The following is a 21,558-nucleotide window of genomic DNA, read 5'->3' on the forward strand; positions in this document are numbered from 1 at the left end:
CGAGAAATTTCCAATACTGCAGGTGCCATTATGTTACAGGCCCACTGATACTAGGAAACAAAATATCAGTGTTACTTTGCCCTGCGGAGAGGAAAAGATTTTAGTCTTGAATGATATTATCTTCGTTGATATTAATCTTGTCAATGACGCGATAAACGCAGAAAAATCGCCATGGAAACTAGGATACGCAACAACGATACACTCATCGCAGGGATTGACCGTAGATGGCCAAGTTTGGATCGTCGATGATAGAATTTCCTGGTCAAATTTAGTATATTTAGCCGTGTCTAGAGTAAGAAAATTATCTCAGTTAGGTAGAATTCGAGTAAATCACATTAGTGACGCTGGCGGTAGTTGAGTATCTTTTGGTATTATTTGTAATTCTTCCTTGGTAAATCCGCGCTGAGGCGCTAACGAATCTAGGATATAAATCGCTGGTCTTCCCGATGATCTTGTTACGGCTGATATTTTATGTGTTGTGACGCTCCAGTTTGGATCGGTTGCTCTTTTTCTGCCTCCTTCGGCCTCACCTTCTTTATACAAATACCTGACTGTGACACTACCTAGTACAGGCTGAATCGTGGAATCTCGTTTTAGGGGTATATTCGATTTTGTAATTGCAATTGCAGGTTTCATTGCTATTGTTCGAGTTACTTCGTTATTTAGCGCGTTAATTACCTTAGGCAATCTTGATACCCAATCGTGAGATCGATTATCTTGAATAAACTCGCGCGCGTACTGGTATCCGAATAATCTTTCCGCGAGTGTTTTATTGAATCTCTCGACGATAGCTTGATTGCGATGAACACCTACTATACCGCGTCGGATTTTAACATTGTTCTTCTTCATCAATGAAGTAACCGCACCGAGGAAATCTCGGCCGGGATCAATTTGGAGAAGCTTCGGCCATGTTAATGGGGATCGTGAGTAAATTTCGCTAAATGCCTTAGCGATCTCCGTTGCTGTTTTATTCGATAACGGCTCGGCTTCTTTATATCTGCTAGCGATATCAACAACCGTTAACACGTATTTGTATGTGACTCCGTCAACGGTATCGTGAGGAAGAAACATTAAATCAGCCTGATGGACTTCATTAGGGACGCTGACAGTGAAACTCGCGTACGGTATTTTCTTAGGTGGGGGGAGATATATTTGCCAGATTGCCTGTTTCGATAGCCACGATTCAGCAACGGATTGTTTTACTTTAGCGGCTTTGGCGAGTTTGGCAATTGCTGATTTTCCTCGCCAAAATCCTCGCGGAGAATAATATATCTGATCCATTATTATTTATCAGCACCGAATACTAATTTACCTTTCATCGTGCCTTTTACCAGCCAAGTTGCCAATTTCTCTTTGAAATTTTTGTTAGGAATTGCGTCTAGTGCGTGAATTAGCCTGATATCAGCGAGATGCCTTTGCTGTAAATCTCCGCTACGATACGCAAGATTGTGGTAGTAACACACGTTATCGATGGCGTTTACTGGATCTTCGCCTTGATTTGGTTGGTCATTATCATCGAGTCTGATATCGAGTCTTGTTCCAGGTCCGCAGTAATTGTATCCTGGTAGATGCTTCTCTCCGGGATATTTCGCCCAGGGCAGCCCAGGTAGATTTTTCATGGAGGCGGCAATGTCTCCTCCGGTTCTTCTAGTTTTTTTTTTACAAATTTAAACTTGCGTGTCTTGCAAACTTCGCATTCTCCCTTGATTGCGTTCCTATTGTTGCGTGTGACGATTTCGATTGGATTTAACGTTGCTGTGTGAGTGCGACACTTAACACAATATAGATCCATGTATTCTAGTAACATGAATGTAATTGATTTTTCCGCCACGAAGCGACGCGAGCAAATAAAACATCACGCGGCATTACCAAATTCGATTAGGATGATAATTATTGGCCCGTCTGGTTCTGGAAAGACGCAGTTGTTGCTAAATTTGATAATGCGATGGCTAAAATGGGACAAATTGTATTTGGTTGCACCATCCGTGGACGATCAGCGATGTTATCAAGTACTAAAGGAATTTAGCGACAATACCGACGAAGGCACAATCGAATTTATCACAGACATTAATGAAGCTCCATCCGTGGAAAATTTAGATGGCGATGTTAATAATCTCGTTGTATTCGACGATGTTATGCTAGACAAGCAAACCAACCCGGCTAGGATATTCTCGCGTGGCAGACACAAGAACACCGATGTGATTTACGTGACACAGCGATACACGCAGATTCCCAAGGTAATTAGAGATAATTGTAATATTTTATCGGTATTCAACGGCGTAGACACACACACACTGAGAAATATCCATCAGACTTGGTGTAACGGTGACATGGATATAAACAAATTTAAAAATTTATTCAGCCGCGCTCAGGCAACACCGCACGGGTTTATCACGATTAATCTTCATGATCCGCGCAGTAGGTATCGAATCGGTCTCGATCAAATTTATTCATGAGAAAAGCAGCCCAACGTTGCAAAATCAAATTAACCAAAAAAAATATCCCAGACCCCCCCTGAAAAATCTTCCTTTTTTTCTTGCCCGAATACACACAAAAATTGCACTCGGCGTGGATTTTACGCAAATTAATTTTCGTAGGAAGGTTTATTTCTGCTTTCTGAGGCTTCTACGGAGAAAGTTCTCGTAGGAAGGTTTATTTTGTTTGGAACGGCTGGTCCGTTAAACTTCCCTGCTGCTCACTTTACGTTGCCGTACGGTCACGTCGGTATTGGTCTGTATATAAAAAGGAACCCTAGGCAAGATCGATAGTTCATTGTTCATTGAAGTAACTTACCATGTCGTTGACGAAGAAGAAACCAGATTGGTTAGGAGTCAAATGTTGGACATCACCGAGACCAGGGTTTTGAGGCTTGGACACAAGAGGTAGCCCAGTATGCACGAGAGTTATTCAAGGAAAAAAGTTACTTTTCAACCTGTGTTAGTGACGGTGCCAGAAGAACCCGTCACCCAGGACAGGACTGTCGTGGACAGGCCTGAAAGACCCTTTCGGGAGGACACTTGTGTGACCTTACCCCCTACTATAGAACTGGTTAGAACTTTACCCAAAACATGTGGTTGTTGTACAGACACTTGTTTTTATTCCACGTTCATGGTTATCATGTGCCTTTCATTCTTGTACTTAAGCCTTTCGCTTTTATGTATTTTTGTCTTTCGTATTCATGTTTGAAAAAAAACATTCAATAAACGTGTTCTGAAAAAGTATATAAACTCTTGTCTTGTTTGTTTATCGTGTCACAAGTGACATTTCTCACACCATGGCTACCTCTGCTGTCTCTGCTCCCTCTTCCTCTACTGTCAAAGTCATCGACGAACACTTAGATCGTGCCAGTTGGGAGGCTTTGTATCTTCGCCATCCCTTTAACATGCTCATTGCAGGACCTAGCGGTTCAGGCAAAACCGAATTCGTCAAACGTTTGATCGAACATAAACATCATTTGATCGATCGGCCACCTCAACGGATCGTGTGGTGTTACAAAGAGTGGCAATCGGCGTACAACCTCTTGCGAGAAAGTCAAGGCGATTCCATCGTGTTTGTGGAAGGCATTCCTAAAGAAGACGACGGCATCGTCTCTGACTCCCGTCAAACCCATTTGGTCATTTTCGACGACATGTTAGGAGAAGACGAAGAAGAAATTAAACTGTGGTTCACGCGCAAAGGGCATCACCGTAATGCCAGTGTCGTTTACATCACCCAAAATTTATTTCAACAAAGTAAAGCCCATCGCACCATCAGTCTCAATGCGCATTACGTGGTCTTGTTTAAAAGCCCTCGAGATAAATCGCAAGTGCAAGTCTTAGCCAAACAGTTAGGAACGCCTTGGCTGACTCAGGCGTACGACGATGCCACTCAAACGCCACACGCCTATTTACTCGTCGATTTGAAACCTACGACTCCCGAGGATTTGCGATTTCGTACCCACTTGTTTCACCACTGGTGCCAAGACGGAGGGCCTGTCCTGTACACGTCTCCGTCCTCGACTTCATTTCACTCCCCATAAAAAATCTATAAAAACCTCAGACCCTTTTTCGTCTGTCTCACACAGTGTGAACATGACGTCCCTTCAGTCGCATCTTCCCGTCAAATTGATTCGTGCCTTGTATGGCATCAGTCGAGAAAAAGATCCACAAACACGAGCTCGTGTCTTAGAAGCTAGTCTCAAAGAAGTCTTACGATGGTTCACGGTGACGGCACGTCAATTACTCCAAGGAATCATTCAGATTCCTCATCAAACCAAACGCTTTTTCGATCGAAACAAAGTCGCTTTGGTCCAACTGGCCGATCCCCGCATCGACACTCAAACCAAAAAACAAATCATTTTGAAACCTGGAGGGAGCGGTACTCTAGGAGGGGTCATCATTCGCTCACTCTTAAGATGGGATCCTAATGCCCCCAAAGTTATACCCAAGACAAAAGTCCAACGAAGCCCCAAGAAGAAAAAGACCAGGTCCCCAAGAAGAACTTCTCCAGTGGCAGGACCCTCCTCTGACCAGACACCACCACCCCGGAAAAAGAAAAGAAGCCCCCAGAAAAAGAAACAGAGAAAAAGTCCCCAGAAATTGAAAAGTCCACAGAAAACTAGTCGCAAGAGAGGCACTTCGTCCAGGACGCAACCTTACACTCGCAAACCACGATCTGCCACGGCAGTGACTGCGTCTCCGGCATCCTCACGTTTATCCACTTCTCCGTTGATGACACCAGGAACTGAAGAGTACTTGGAGACGTTGATCACACCAAGAACTTCTCCGTTAATGACCCCCAAAAGAACTTCCCCAGTGGCAGGACCCTCCAATTTAGTGGCAGTGGCTGCTGCTCACAAAGTACCTTCTCCCAAAATCAAAGTCCATGAAAGATCGGGCATGTTACAAAGTTTACTGGATTTGTCCAAGCAAGAACTGGCTCGATTTAGTCCGTTGCGTACCCCTGCACGACGTGTCATGCCTGTCCTCAAACTGATACGACGTAAAGACAATCAGTGGCGACGCGTTCCAGTATAAAAAAGGCCTGTGACCAAGTAGGGTATCAGTGTTTTTTTGGTGCTCCTGAAGACTCAAAGATGTCACCCTCCAGAAAACCCCAAGGAAAGAAAAGGAAAGGACTGCCACCACGTTTAGCCAAACATGGGGACATGTTATCTGTCCTGTCCAAAGCTTTTCCACCCTTACGAAAAAAACTCATTCAAACGGCCTCCAAAGAGGTCATCGATACCGTGTGCGAATGTTGTTTGAACGTTTTGAAAGGCACGATCCCTTTGTCCAAACACCAGAAACAATGCTTCAGCAAGCATCGTCACGTTCTTCGCCAAATGGTTCGAAAGAAAATTCCCATTCGTCAAAAAAAGAAGATGTTGGTCCAACGTGGAGGCATTTTGCCTCTCTTGTTAGGTCCCATACTGAAAGGAGTCTTGGGAACCATGTTGGGAGGACTGGTGGGAGCAAGATAAAAAGGCCCTCGGAAGTCCCAAGATCTCAGAATTGACCCCTGACAACCCCATGGAAGGACGAAAACTAGTTTTAGTGCCTTACAAACGATGGATGGAATACCATCGGTGGCAAGAACAACGCACCCCGCATTTACCTCCCAATCCCAATTTGAGCGAGATGTCCCAGTTACAACACGAATTGCAGTCCTTGATGGATCGCCAAGATTTGTCCGAAACAGAAAAATCGCAAAAGTACGGTCAACTCTTGCAACGACTGCAACTCTTTCACCAGAAAGCTTTAGACGAAACAGCTCTAAACACTCTGAAAGATTTTAAGACCTTGATGAAAAGTCCAGCACCATCACTAGTACCAGTACCACCAGTACCAGTACGCAAGTTAACAACAACACCTACCTCCAGAATTGGATGGATTAAAAAGATGATGGTGACCCCTTCTTCATCACAAGAGAAAAAGAAAGTGAAGACAGAAGTGAGTGAAGACAGAAGTGAAACAAGAACCGATATCCCCCGCTCAGACATCCTCCTCTTCGACACCTATTGCCGGCCGCACACGCAAAGCATTGCAATCCAAGAAAGTACCCCAAGAGAAAAAGAGTAGCATCCTCCAGCAGTGGGTGTCTTATTAACACAAAAAATAAAAATGGAAAAAGTCTTAGCCAGCATTTACTACGATCCCTCCCATCCTGCAGGTTACGCAGGAGTTCAAAAATTGTATCGTGCTGCCAAAACTCGACTGAAAAGTCTCCGTTTACCTCAAGTGCAATGATGGTTACAAGAACAAGCTACCTACACTTTGTACAAACCTATTCGACGCAAGTTTGCCAGAAGTCGCACCCGAGTGGAAGGCATCGATCATCAATGGCAAGCCGATTTAGCCGATGTCTCTCATTTGGCCAGCTACAATTGTGGCTACAAATATTTGTTTTGTGTCATCGACGTCTTTTCCAAATTTGCCTGGGTCGTGCCCTTGACTTCCAAATCGAGCACCGAGTTAGTGCGAGCCCTGCAACGAGTGCTGAAACAAAGCGGTCGTCACCCTCTTCGATGGCAAACGGACAAAGGCACCGAATTTCTGAACCAAGCTTTCCAAAAAGAATGAAAGAAACGTGACATTCATTTTTTTACCACCGAGAATCCCGAAACCAAAGCCAGCATCGTGGAACGTTTTCAACGTACTTTGAAAGAACGCATGTGGAAATATTTTACGCATCACCACACTCTGAAGTACATCGACATCTTACCGCACCTGGTGCAAGCGTACAACCAATCTTACCATCGAAGCATAGGACGTGCCCCGCAAGACGTGACTCCCGACAACGAAGTGTTGGTGTTTGAGCGCCTGTTTGGTACGTCCCCGACGAGGGCTGTCCGCAAGAAAAGTGGAGAGTTGGCCGTAGGAGATTGGGTGCGCATTGGCAAAACCAAACGCACTTTCGACAAAGGTTACTTACCTAACTGGACGACCGAATTGTTTCGCGTCACTGGACGAGTGCATGGTCGTCATCCTGCCGTCTATAAATTGGAAGACATAAACGGAGAAGTGCTCAAAGGAACGTTTTATTTGCCCGAGTTACAACGTGTGACCAAAAAAGAAGACGACGTGTACGACATCGAAAGCATTCTCGAACGCAGAACCCGTAAAGTGGGCAAACGACGTGTCAAAGAAGTCAAAGTACGTTGGAAAGGATATCCACCCAGTTTTGATTCTTGGATCGAAGCTTCGCAAGTCATCGACTATAAAAAGAAGTGACCATCATGCCCTTTCACACAGCAGACGCAGCCACGTCGACCACTCCTCCTTCACCTAGTTCTTCTGTGCAAGATTTACAAAAACAACCCTTGTGGGTGTGGTGTGGAGAACGTGTGCCTAAAACGCAAATCGTCTTTTTCTGCCAAATCTTCGTGGTGTATTGTGTCATCGGGGCAGCCATCGCCAATTTGAGTTTGCAACAAGGAGACAAACAATTGTGGACCATTTTATTGAGCAGTTGCATCGGTTACCTGCTTCCTAATCCCTCCCTGAAATTCACCTCGAACGGGAACCCCGGGAACCTTGTGTCCAGTGCCAGTGCCAGTCACCACTTCAATCACAACCAGAACTCCATTTTAGACGGAGACACGCCTCTGACGTCCATTAACCCCTCGGACAGCCACAGAACTCTGGAATTATGAGTCACGAAAACCAATTTTACTTAACTTTACCCAGTGACAGTTCCATGGAGGTGTTTCCCAAGAACACGTTGTGCTGTTACACGGCCAAATTACCTCAGGCCATCCAGTTAGATCACGAAGCCCATTTGGAAGTGGCTTTAGTAGAAATGATTCACCCGACCCAAGTCCTCAATGTCCTTCCCAATCAAAATTTTTTTGATGTGGAAGTTCATGACGAGCAAATGCAACAGTGGATGGATAGCAATGTCAAATATGACAAGAAAACCCGTACACAAAAGTACACCACCTATCACTTGTTCATTCCCCCAGGCTACTATTTTAGTGGTCAACATTTGGTCAGCACCATAACCTCCAGGTTTAATGTCGTGTTTCTGAAAGCTTTGGAGCATGTCAACAAAAATGTCACCATGGAGTACCACAAAGCAGCTCGTCGCTTCTTGATGAAATTTGAACGGAGTAAAATCATGTCCATTTTATTTTGTCCTGAGTTGTTTGACATGTTGGGCGGAGACATGGACATAAGAAAGGCCATGATCAAGAAAAACGAATTACCCATCGTTTACGACAACGAGTCTTTTAGCAAGTTATTTCGTGCCCCGGTAGAACTGAACCAAGGACTGAATTTGATGTTCCTGTATTCCGATGTGGTGGAGTACAACGTGGTGGGACACACCTCCGTACCGTTACTGCGTGTCATTCCTTTCAAAGTAGATTCTGCCACGAACGCTGACGAGGAAGGTGGAAACACTTACCACGTCCACCGCGAATTTGTCCATCCTCACTATTTGCCGGTCAGCAAGTCGTATTTGGACACGGTCAACATTGCTATAAAAGGAGATTTGGGACAAAATATTCCATTCACCAAAGGAAAAGTCACGGTGAAACTCCATTTTCGAAAACGGTTCTCTCACGACTCTTAAGTCATGTATCCAGTGTACCGAGGGGTTGCTCGACAGCGAGGACACGGCTTAGGAGATATGTTAAAATCGGCCTTTCGTTCGGTGGCCCCGGTGTTGAAACCGATGGTGACACGCGGATTGCACGCCTTGAAAGATGCGGCACTGACGCAAGGCAAAGAATTTCTCCAAAATGTCATCATCGACAAACAAAACCCTAAAGAAGCCTTCATGAGGGCAGGCAAAAATGTCTTGCTGCAAACGGGCAAAGACATTTTAGGCCAACGAGAAACACCTATAAATGCCCTGCACGCTACCGAGTCAGGCATTCATCAAGGACAAGACAGAAAGAGACGACGAAGAAAACACCCTTTCACCAGACTTCAAGCGAGAAAGGCCAAGAAAAGAAGAACCGTTCGAGACTTAGACGTTTTCGATTATTGAGAAAAGAGACAAAAAAATGATGCACCGAGAATCTTGCGCTTGTTCCAAGACGGAACTGGATCTGTTTGCCATGCCCCCCACGATGATGACGATGCAAGAATCCCAGTGGGTGGAATTTCACCCCGTCTCCTCACTGACCGATTCCGCTCCCATCGAGTTTGAAATCAAAGGACAGCCCGAAGATTACATTGATCTGAATAGCAGTTACTTGTACCTGAAAGTCAAAATTCTAGATAAGACTGGAGGTGCTATAGACGATGAAGCAGTAGCTCCCGTCAACAATTTCATGCATTCCTTGTTCAGTGGAGTGGACTTGTACTTGAATAACAAACTGATCAGTAGCAGCATGGATACTTACCCTTATCGTGCCTACCTGGAGAATCTCTTGACGTACGGAATAGATGCCAAGAACACTCATCTCAATGCCTGTGTGGTATGGGAATCTGACGAACCTACCAAGTTTGAAATATTGGAAACTGATGAAAAGAAAGACAACAATGATGGATTTGTAGAACGAAGAAAGAGAATCACGGGAGCCGACACAAGTTTAGAACTGATGGATCGTTTGCATTTGGACACGTGGTTGCAAGAAAAGTATTTGCTGAACGGGGTGGATGTCCGCCTGAGACTGAATCGTAGCAGTGCCGCTTTCCATTTGATGGCTGATAGTGACGGTTACAAAACCAAAATCCTAGAAGCCAGACTCTACGTACGCCGTGTGGAAGTGTTACCTAAAGTGGGAAACGACATCAGTCAGACGTTGAGCAGAACGACTGCCAAGTATCCCATACGACGCGTGGAAGTGAAAACCTTCACCATTCCCAAGGGACAGCGATCCATGATCGAAGATCATCTGTTCCAAGGACAGTTACCCAAACGTTTGATCGTTGGTATCGTCGAGAATACAGCCTTCAACGGAGCTGCCGAAAAAAATCCTTTCTACTTTCAACACTTTGGCGTGTCCAAAATCGAAGTCAGTCGCGATGGCAAGACCTTGTGTACCCGACCTTTCGAACCTGACTTTACCAAGAAGAATTACTTGAGATTGTACTTGTCCCTGTACGAAGCCACCGGACAGTTAGGAACCAATACCAGTCACGGTATTACGTACGAGGATTATGCAGGAGGCTACGCTTTGTGGGCTTTCGATTTCACTCCAGACCAAGGCAGCGACGAGGGACATTTCCACCCTATAAAATCCGGCCAGATTCGTGTGGAAATTCAGTTTAAAGACCGAGACCCTGATGAAACGGTGAACGTCATCCTGTATGCAGAATTCGATAATACCATAGAAATCAACAGTTTGAGAGAAGTCATCCTAGATTACTAGAAACCATGGAAGACTGTTATCCCTCTTTACCTAGTGGAGAAACTTTTAGTGTTGGATTATTGTTAAAATATGTTAGAGTTGTTGTTGTTTAGTGTTAAGTGATTTTTGAATAAAAAATGTTGTGTTTTGAAAAAATTGTTTGATGTTATATTGTTGGATTATTGTTAAAAATGTTAGAGTTGTTGTTTAGTGTTAAGTGATTTTTGAATAAAAAATGTTGTGTTTTGAAAAAAATGCCTTTGTGGTTTGTTTAGCTATAAGAATGTTGGATTGATGCTCTTTCATTTCTTACTATCCCTCTCATGACACTCACTAAACGTTGCGACTCAAAAACCGTGTGGGGGATGTTTTCCATCACGTCCGCGCTTTCACTATAAATTGAAACTCGCTGGGCAGTCTAGCTACCCTTGTTGATTGATCAACACAAGAATGAATAGCAGAATAAGCAAACTTCTTGAACTCCAGATACATCTGGAATATGTCAGGCGCCTGTTAAATGAACTGGCCGCGGAGGCTATAGTAGAAGAGGAAAGAATGAAGAACGAAGAGGAGGAGAGAAGACAGAGGGAAGAGGAGGAAAAGAAACTAGAAGAGAGGATGTCGTACAATATTCCCGAGACAGAGGATTGGGGTGTTGAAGCGAATCATCCTCCCTCTGCGCTCCCCAGAAGAAAGGTGAAAGGAGACTGGGGAAGAAGATGCGTGTGTGGCGCCAGGCCAGGAAGGTGCAACCATTAGATAGGTGCATCTGGAGTTCAAAAACAAACAGCCCTTTTAAGGGCTACCCAATACTCTAGAAAAGAAATAACTATCGATTTGCCAATGTGTGTGTGTGTGTGTGTGTGTTTGTGTGTGTAGGTAGAGTAGTGTGATTATAAACACTAACTCATAGTGCGAGGGTATGTGTTTGTGTGTTTGTGTTTGTAACTGCTCACGTACGATTGTGTGGATAGTAGATTATGGATTTTGTTTATTGTTTCTTAGCGTATGTGGAGAGCATAGTTTGGGTTTTGTAACCGATCACGTACGATTGTGTGGATAGTAGATTATGGATTTTGTTTATTGTTTCTTAGCGTATGTGGAGAGTATAGTTTGGGTTTTATTATATGAAATGAGAAAAGTAGGGGGATGTTTTCCTTCACGTCCGCGCGTTGCTGTTTCTTTGGTCATGATCTAGGTAAGATCAATTTTATGTTTTAGGGGGATGTTTTCCTTCACGTCCGCGCTTTCACTATAAGAACCCACAGTATTCGTCGTTCAAACCATTCTACAAAGAAGATGGCTTCTAACCAAATGGACAAAATGCAAACATTGCAAGACGTTTTAGACAACTTAGGAATGATGGAACAGATGTTAATAAGACTCGTTGAAGACCATTATTCCTATAGTCCCCATCGTGTAAAGATGGAAATTAATAACTTAAAAAAGGTAAAGGACAAGATTAGTGGTGTCATGAAAGAGATAAAGGAGGAGAAGGAGGATGAAGAGGAAAGAATAAGAATAAGCAAATGGAACGAAAAAATTGAAAAAGAAGAAGAAAATGAGAAGAGGAAGAAAGAAGAGGAGGAAGAGAAGAAGAAAGAAGAGCAGGAGAAAAAAAAAAGAAAGAGAAGAAGAGAAAGAGTGTAGGAGATAAAATAAGAACTTGGTGGAGAAAAAGAAGAAATTAGAAGCAGAAGAAGAAGAAGAAGAAGAAAACCCAAAGGCCCTTTTCAGGGCCAGCCATATTTCTCGAAAAGAGATAGCCTTTCCATTGCCTACCCCTTTTTTAAAATTTAAATTTAAATTTAAATTTAAAAAAACTTTTTAAAAAAAAAAAATCCCATATTCAATTCCCCTTGTCCCTAGACAAACCCAAACTCTATTCCCATGTTAATTTCCCTTGTCCCTAGACAGACCCAAACTCTATGTTAAATTCCCATTGTCCCTAGAGTGGCCCAGCGTTTTTCTCCATGTTAAATTTCCATTGTCCCTAGAGTGGCCCAGGGGTGTTTTTAATGCTAAGTCCCATTGTCCCTAGGGTGGCCCCATTCACTACTCACAATCAGTCTGAGTGTTAAACAGTTCATAATCTCATACACATACATATACACAAAAACACATCTACGAAAAGCTTGTATAGCTAAAGGTATACACAATCAGTCTGAGTGTTAAACAGTTCATAATCTCATACACATACATATACACAAAAACACATCTACGAAAAGCTTCATTGTTTCTAGAGAATGAGTTCATATTGGTGTAAATGTAATTTTCCTACAACCTGTCTTGTAAAAATTACTATAGATAATTTTGTGTGAGTATGTGTGCGTGTGTGTTATTGTGTATAAACCCTTGATATATTGTTCATTGACAATTTCCTATCAAAGCTTGGTAATGGGGTAAATAAATCATTATAGATGCAGGCTTATATGTATTTTCCGAATGATGGTAGTTTTAAAATTCTTGAAATGACCTAGGTTTTAAAATGGAAAATTGTCGCTTCTTTGCCTTGATGTCTGCTAGATACACACAGACAGACAGACATACATACACAGACGGACACACACACACACACTATATATATATATATATATATATATATATATATATATATATATATATATATATATATATATATATATAAGGTAAAAAAGAAGTATCTTAATATATCTGTCTGTCTGTCTTTCTTTCTCTCTCTTTCTCTCTGTGCACACACATTCACAAATTTATTTAACACATGCACACACATATACAGATATTTTGTTCCTGTTCAATGCTGTAAAATCGTTATAACTTGTAGGTGGATTGGACTGGACTGGAAGAATTTGTGGCTGATTTTATTTGTTCAAATAATGTGATTTCAGTACAACATATGCGCAAATCATACCATCTCTGTCGAAGAACATGAATATCCGGCTAATGTCTGGGTTTTGGCTGATTTGGCCGTCACGATCTGTGTCAGCTTGATGGAAAAGGAACGCCGCATGATCCTCCCGACCAAGGTGCAAGTAGTTCCAGTGGTCGATGAATTCCCGTTCATTTACACTTCCATCTCCTGTGGAAGATAAATTTGAATACCATTAGACATATATGAAATACAGTATTTGGCTGCTAATGGCTAATGCCCCCTCTAAAGTGGCTGGAGTTCACAATTTGCTGACCCTTAAACCTTTCCGTATAATTTCGTATGACGTCATATTGCTGAAATGGAACGAGATAAAAGACATGTTGACCCATGCAGTGCAGCTGGATTGCAACACGTCTGCGAAATTGCTCTTTGTTTGAAGACTCGAGTCTTAAAAAATAACAACATTGTAGAAGGGAACTCCTTAATGCAAAACTTTGCTGCAGGATTGAACTGAACACGTAATGTGAATTCACTATAACTATGTATTTTGCATCTAGAACGGAAAGATATCTTGGTCATAATGACGAAGGCTGGCGTGGACTTTTGCTGATGCCTTGCGTTGTGCCAGTGGCTGGCATAGACTTTTGCTGATGCTTTACTTTGTGCCAATAGTTGGCGTGGTCGTATACTGATGCCTTACGTTGTGTCAATGGCTGTCGTTGACTTGTGCAAATGCCTTGTGTTTTGATAATGGCTGGCGTGGACTTGTACTGATGCCCTGCGTTGTACCAAATTGCTTGCGTTGACATGTATTGATGCCTTGCGTTATGCCTAGGGCTGGCGTGGACGTTAAGTAATGCCTTGCTTTGTGCCAATGGCTGGCGTGTACGTGTACTGTTGCCTTGCGTTTTGCCGAAAGCTGGAGTGGACGTGTACTGATTCCTTGCGTTTTGTCAATGGCTGTCGTTGACTTGTGCTGATGCCTTGCGTTGTGCCAATGACTGGCGTGGATGTGTACTGATTCTCTTCGTTTTGCCAATGGCTTAGAGTAAAGAATTTAATTTAGGTCAAGTTACTTTTTAGGAACCCAACGGTGATATAATTCCAGTTTCCATACATTGAATTTAATGCCACACAGATACAGTTTGATGGAATACTATCTGAAATATAGGACGCAGTGACATCATGTTACAAAGTAAATTAGTATACTCTCAGTGATGGGTGGCAAATGTCAAAGGTTAACTGCTATACCACTCATCAACATGAACTTCTGAATGGAACGGAATTCAGCATTGTCAGAATCCCGCATCTTTGGACTGATAGCATAATTACATCATTGTAATTTGAAGGATCATGGCGTGTTTCAAGCACACACACACACACACACACACACACACACACACACACACACATATATATATATATATATATATATATATATATATATATATATATATATATATATATATATATATATATATATATATATATATATATATATATATATATTAGATATAAAGAGAGAGAGTTCTGTACCGTTCAAATCAAATTTGCCGAAAATTTCATGAAGTCTGTCCTCTGTTACGTAGCCTTCTGTGTTATTGCCTGTGGTAGAATTGCCTACGGCGAGGAGAAACATATGACGCGCCATAGGGTCGTCGGGAAGGGCTGGCCGTCCTGGATTGGCATGGACGCTGAATAATAGATATCAAGTCATACCATTGATTAAATTCCAATCTGGTGCGAAGAAAGCCAAGACAAGTAAAAAATGAGCAGCACACAGCAACGAAACGACTTGGAATAAGTAAGTAGGTATTTAAAATGTTTACGAACAGTACCAACTTACCGATGAACTAAGCTTTACTCACTGATGTTACAGCTCTCTTACTTGTATTGCTACATACCTACTTACCTATGTGCCCAACTACGCATGCGTAAACACTTGCATTCTCTACATGCCAGAATGCGTTAGTCAATTTCTGTATTGATACTTGTGTGCTATGTAGCATTTCAGTGATTCTGGCGGTTTTTGCGACGTTGACAAAAGCATCTGTCGACATACGCCAGACGAAATATATACCAGGAGCCCACTTGAACAATGGCCGTACAAGGCGAGACAAAAATAAAAAAGAAAGAAAGGAAACATTAGATATAACAACAAAATTAGGCAATTCCCAACGTTTTACTGATACGGGAGCATCTGTAAATCAAACTGTTATTGCTTATATATTATGACAATTAGAAACATTAAAAAGGAACCTGATGATCGGTAACCTTGGGCTTTCTTTGCTTTCTTTATTGAAGTCTGGAATGGAATACGGTTGCTAAACTCAAGACTACATTTATGCAAATGTATGGTGCCACTGTTAGTTTTGTGTGTGCACAGAATGGTCATAAACTTAACTAAATATTACACATATACATTTTAAAACCGGTCTATTAGTCATTCCTATGATGGAGAGAAAGGTTTTCAAATGAACACGTTAGTTGCGTCCTTCGATGAAAGATTTACACCAGACACAGTGGGTTACCTCCATATTTTTAGGAAAATGCACCTGGAGTAAACATCATGATTTGATAATATATCACACTAATACAAGGCTGTATTCTGTGCAATATATTCTTTGCAATGGCTCTAGTGAAGATCATAAAACATCGGAGCATTAATGCTGGATGTATGCAGCGACGGAGCACATGAATGACGCCATTACAGAAAGCGGGTGGCAGAGGTCACAATACCCAATACCGTCACAAGGAAGCACCTCTGATAAAACAATGACTCTTATCTCTTCCGTTCTGTTTGACTTAAATTTGTGATGAGAAAAGCAAAGTAGAATCCAGTCAACGTCCTCCTGCACTGATGCACAGAAACAATGGACTAGATGAGGTCAAAAGAGCCACACCACATCGATAGATTTGAGAGAGGGTGCTTTGGAAACATTTTGCCAGCTTTAATTGGGATATTGACCTACTTCGGAATACTTTTCAAATCTACCGTCATCCTACTGTAATCTCTGCCTAAAACATAATTTGGACATGATTGTCAGTAATTCGGGTTTACATCAAGCGTGTAAAAGAGAAACATGCTGATCCAAGAGATGGTCTGGAAGGTCAAGATTGGCACAATTTGCATCGTTGGCAAATAACATATTTGTAAAAGAGGACCTTAAACCGCGATCATTAATTTTTTATTGGGAAATCATGCTTTTGACTGAACATGGGGTGGGTATACCAACCATCAACCAGACGACTTCGTGCGGACCGAAACCGAAAACTGGAAAATATAGAATTTGTGCGTTGATGAAGAGATTGTCCTTACTCCAGGCAAAGGATCACCTCAATCGCGGAATGGTTTTCCTAAGAATCACAGATTCGGATATCACGCAGAGAGGACTCTCTAATAACTGCAGGCTGAACAACTATGGAGACAGACGGACATGTGAACGTTTATTTACATCCTGCAAGAGGATTTATTAATTGTTCTGGCATGGCGTGGTTGTTGACTTACGACAGAAAATAAATAATTATGGGACTTTTGTGATTTTGTATCAAAATATGATATCTTTTGCAAAACAGTAAATTAAACTGAGTGTGATATAAACATATTAATTTTTATAGAAATATAATTTTAACTAATACAATAAAATTGAAAAATCTATGCCTGGAACAAATTCGATAAAGGGCATCATAATCTAAAAAAAACAACACATAAATCTTTATTAATTTTCTTTTAATATTGCCACATGAGGGGTCATCAACTTATAACTTGTTAACAACTAATACTTTTTGAAAAAATACAGAATAATGTAAATAAGTACAAATCTGAAATCTGCGATGGTATACTTAATGGAAATCTAAATACCCGAATTATACTTATTGTCAATCTAAATATGAGAATTCTACTTACTAGTAATCTAAATGTCAGAAGTACACTCACTGACTATGTCAATGCCAGAATTCTACTTACTGTCAATCTAAATGCCAGAATTCTACTTACTGGCAATCTAGATGCCAGCAGTCTACTTACTGGCAATCTAAATGCGAGAAGTACACTTACTGGCAATCTAAATGCAAGAAGTACACTTACTGGCTATGGGAATGCCATAATTCTACTTGCTGGAAATCTAAATACCACAGTTGTTCTGAATGGCAATATAAATGCCAGAATTCTACTGACTGGCAATCTAAATGTCAGAAGTACACTTACAGGCAATATAAATGCTATAAATTTACTTACTGACAATCTAAATGCCAGATGTACACTTAGAGGCAATCGAAATGCCAGAATTACACATACTGGCAATCAGAAGGTCAGAATTCTACTTACTGGCAATCTAAATGCCAGAAGTACACTTAGAGGCAATCGAAATGCCAGAATTATACATACTGGCAATCTAAATGCCTGAAGTACGCTTACTGGCTTGCCAGAATTATACATACTGGCAATCTAAATGCCTGACGTACACTTACTGGCTATGTCAATGCCATAATTATACTTACTTGTAATCTAATTGCCAGAACTGTTTTATATTTGGAATTTGTTAATTGTAAATAATTACCCTGCTCCTATCGAAACTCACATTGTCTTTGAAATTGATTATATGAGAGTTCCTATGCGCATATGGTCAAATGTATTTGGCACTTGTTTGCAATTGCAGTGAGAAAATGTGACGGTGGTCTTTATCAGATGTCGTGATATTGGTATATGTAACTATACATTTCCTTGTGGACGTATTGTCGTAGACTATATTGCACATTTTTATAATAATACTTCTTTTTTCTGATTTCTATATTCATGCTATTTCGAAGGCATTACACTCTTTTACATGTCGAGTTTGACTAAATATGAAATCTGATTATCTCAATAGGTCGATGTTAAATGTACTAAATTTATACAAAATGTACAATAAAATTCAGTACAAATGGGATCTGCACCATGATGCTCTATTTAAACAACATTTAAAATAAATAAAACACGTTCCTTTAAAGAATATTGCAAATAGTTTGTTTATGAGCTTGATAGTAGTGAGACGGCTTGCAAGTATTGTAAATGAAATTGGAAAGCCGTTGTTTGTGAAGTTTAACGAGATGGCAGTATTAAATTTGACTGACTACACTATTTTGGTTATTAAATACAACTGGAATGACCACTCCGATCGACAGGCAATATTTGCATGTTATTAGGCAAGTTTTCTTTATTTTTTGTTACTTTTTGATGACGATTAATAAAAGTTTTAGAAAGCATTAACTATTTATAAAAGCTCACGGCTAATTAGCACAAATACAATGAATGTCATGGTTAAACAGGATTGATTAATTAACTACTTGGATTTACGTCGAGTGCGTCCAGAAGGGCATGTGCGACTGGTTTATTCCCGCACAGCGGGATGCTAAATGTTCCTGGGGAAAGAAATTAGTGTCACATCCCCCAGGCATTTATGTGTTCAAGGAGCACTGCTTATTTAGAAGTCAGTTCGTAGGACTATATGCCCCTAACGACCTGAAGGAAGGGCTTTCATGAGTGGGAATGGGCCCAACACACACTCATGTTAATCAGGAACACAATATGAAATGTAGTGGAGTCTGGCTGAAAACAATATTAAAGTAGTATTTAAAATTTTAATGACTCGGTGTTATCTCCTTACCAATGAAACATTTTCTAAAGCTCAAAAAGCATTGACTGATATGGCAAATGATAATGAAAAAACATTTATCAGTTTAAAACAAAAACAAACCTATATTATTCACTATATTGAATATTTTAAAATATATAAATGTACGTGTTGTTTCCTTTTAAGAACTATGCAAAAGAGGTAAACAGTTTCACATGCCTGACTGCTATGCGTGCGAATAATGTTGTCAGAATTTTGCTAAATGTACAAATATTTACCAGTTTTTCTAACGTCATTATAGATCGTAAACATGGAACATTGCGCTCACGTCATTATAGACCGTAAACATGGAACATTTCGCTCACGTCATTATAGACCGTAAACATGGAACATTGCGCTCACGTCATTATAGACCGTAAACATGGAACATTTCGCTCACGTCATTATAGACCGCGAACATGGAACATTCCGCTCACGTCATTATAGACCGTAAACATGGAACATTCCGCTCACGTCATTATAGACCGTAAATATGGAACATTCCGCTTCAACATTTAGTCAGTGGAGTCGGTTAGTATTGCTTTTATTGGCTTTGAATTGAAACATGCAAAAAAATATGAAACAACCATGGTGTTAAAGGTGAATTGAACATTCATTTATTGTAACAATGAAATACTAATTTGACCTGCTAACTTAATTAAAGAGTACTATTGGAACAAATCATCTTTGCATCATTGCAAGAGGAAAATAGTACATACATCATCAAAAAAGTGTACATGAAGTAGCTAAAATAATAATAATAATAATAATAATAATAATAATTATTATTATTATTATTATTATTATTATTATTATTATTATTAGTGTACTTTTCTTACCAAGATTGCTTATATTTTAGGAACTCACTACTTTTCAGCTTTTTTCTGTTGAATCTATTTTAAAGTTTTACAAACAGGAAGTGATAACCACGTGATATGTTTAATATATACTCGAAACAAGTATATTCTTATGAGAAGTGAACCTGATGTGATGCGATGTGATGTGATTTTGATTTTTAACGTAGCTTTAACAATTTTTCAGTGAACCTGAATAAAATCTTTCCTTACCCTATGCAAATGCCGAGGAGCAAGAACAACCCAATCTTCATATCTAAAATGAGAATATATATATATATATATATATATATATATATATATATATATATATATATATATATATATATATATATATATACATGCATACATACATATAATTAGTCCATATAAGGTTACAAGGCCAATAAAACGACACCACGGGCTTCAGACAAAAGAGCGGGATAATCAACGATAGCCATCATCACAATGGAAAGTTTAGAAGATAATTTAATATTTTGTTTCTTTAGTACACATTGTGTTGATTTAGTATATTCTTGTGTCTATTTTACAATTTGTGTTGATTTAGAAAGATACTTGTATCTATTTTACAGTGTGTTGTTTCTGAAGGATACTTGTATACATGTTACTTGATGTGAATACTTATAAATATAATTGTATCTGTTTTACACAGTGTGTTGTTTTTCAAGGATACTTGTATCTTTTTTATATAGCGTGGTTATTTAAAGATACCGGTATTTATTTTACACAGTGTGTTGATTTAGAAAGATGCTTGTATATATTTGACTTAGTGTGTAGATTTAGATAATATACTTATATATATTTTACACAGTGTTTTTTTTTCTTTCTCAGAGATACTTGTATCTATTTTATATAACATGTTTATTTGAAAAGATACCTGTATATCTTTTATACAGCGTGTTGATTTTAAAATATACTTGTATCTGTTTTACACGTTGTTTCGCTAAATAAAAATACTTGTATATATTTTACACAGTGTGTTGATTTAGGAAGATACATTATATCTATTTTACACAGTGTATTGTTTTTGAAGGATAGTTGTATGTATTTCACACAGTATGTTGTTTTAGAAAGATACTTGTATATATTTTACTTAGTGTGTTGATTTAGAAAGATACTTGTATCTGGTTTACACAATGTGTTGTTTTTCACAGATACTTGTATCTATTTTATACAGTGCGTTGATTTAGAAAGATACTTGTATCGATTTATAAATAAAATTAATGTCGCTAGATTAAACTAAACATCAGTTAAAGAAAAAGGGGTATATTATTATTAACTCGCATCGAATTCATGTTCACAGTGCAGTAAGTGTTGACATGCAGCAGAAGTGGATATAAATTGATTACGGTAATAGAGTTGTTTGCAACAAAATGTATTTTCCTAGTTCAAAATTTCAGTGAAAGTCTTTAGAAAATATATGATAGAACGATACAATAAATTTAATATTGTTTCTTTGTAAAGCCTGCAAATTTCCGACATGGTTCTTAACTGGAATTAAAAAAAAAAATGTACAGCAAGAATACATACCTCCAGACATCAAGCAAGAATAAGCTGACTTCAATTAGATAACATTAACCCACCTTTCTGAGCTATTTGATGTGATCATGCCTGAAATATGCCTGGCTGTCTTGCTGGGAATCAGACATATGGGAAATGGCTTGGCGGTAGTGTTTGTGGGATAATAATAAATACTTTATTTTGAGCGTCTAGAAATGTATTAATATCTTAATTATAGCCATACCTCCACCGCTTGATTTCACAAGATTTAACGAGGGAGGATTGTTTTCAATTTCAACAAAAACATAACTATCATTGGTATGAATGATAATGCTGACGTTAACCCAGATATAATTTGTTTTTGCCAGTGCAGTTTCCATAATGTCAGGATTATGTCTCCTCATTAAAACAATAAAAGAT

The 21,558-nt window shown here is 39.8% G+C and overlaps 1 protein-coding gene across 1 annotated transcript in view; it reads right to left on the bottom strand.

Moving 5' to 3' along the window:
* LOC149777788 (insoluble matrix shell protein 5-like) overlaps positions 1 to 21,285 on the bottom strand; it is a 40,239-nt gene extending 18,954 nt beyond the window's left edge. Inside the window, exons 1-4 of the mRNA XM_089938262.1 lie at positions 21,169 to 21,285; positions 19,852 to 19,894; positions 14,670 to 14,827; positions 13,173 to 13,340 (exon numbers count right to left, since the gene is read on the bottom strand). Coding sequence (XP_089794388.1) covers positions 13,173 to 13,340; positions 14,670 to 14,827; positions 19,852 to 19,894; positions 21,169 to 21,178 — 379 coding nt within the window. The 5' untranslated portion in view covers positions 21,179 to 21,285. The remainder of the gene's footprint in view (positions 1 to 13,172; positions 13,341 to 14,669; positions 14,828 to 19,851; positions 19,895 to 21,168) is intronic.
* Between the last annotated feature and the right edge of the window lie 273 nt (positions 21,286 to 21,558).

This window comes from Sinohyriopsis cumingii, chromosome 17 (assembly GCF_028554795.1).
Source record: "Sinohyriopsis cumingii isolate HCF-2022 chromosome 17, ASM2855479v2, whole genome shotgun sequence".
NCBI lineage: Eukaryota > Metazoa > Mollusca > Bivalvia > Unionida > Unionidae > Sinohyriopsis > Sinohyriopsis cumingii.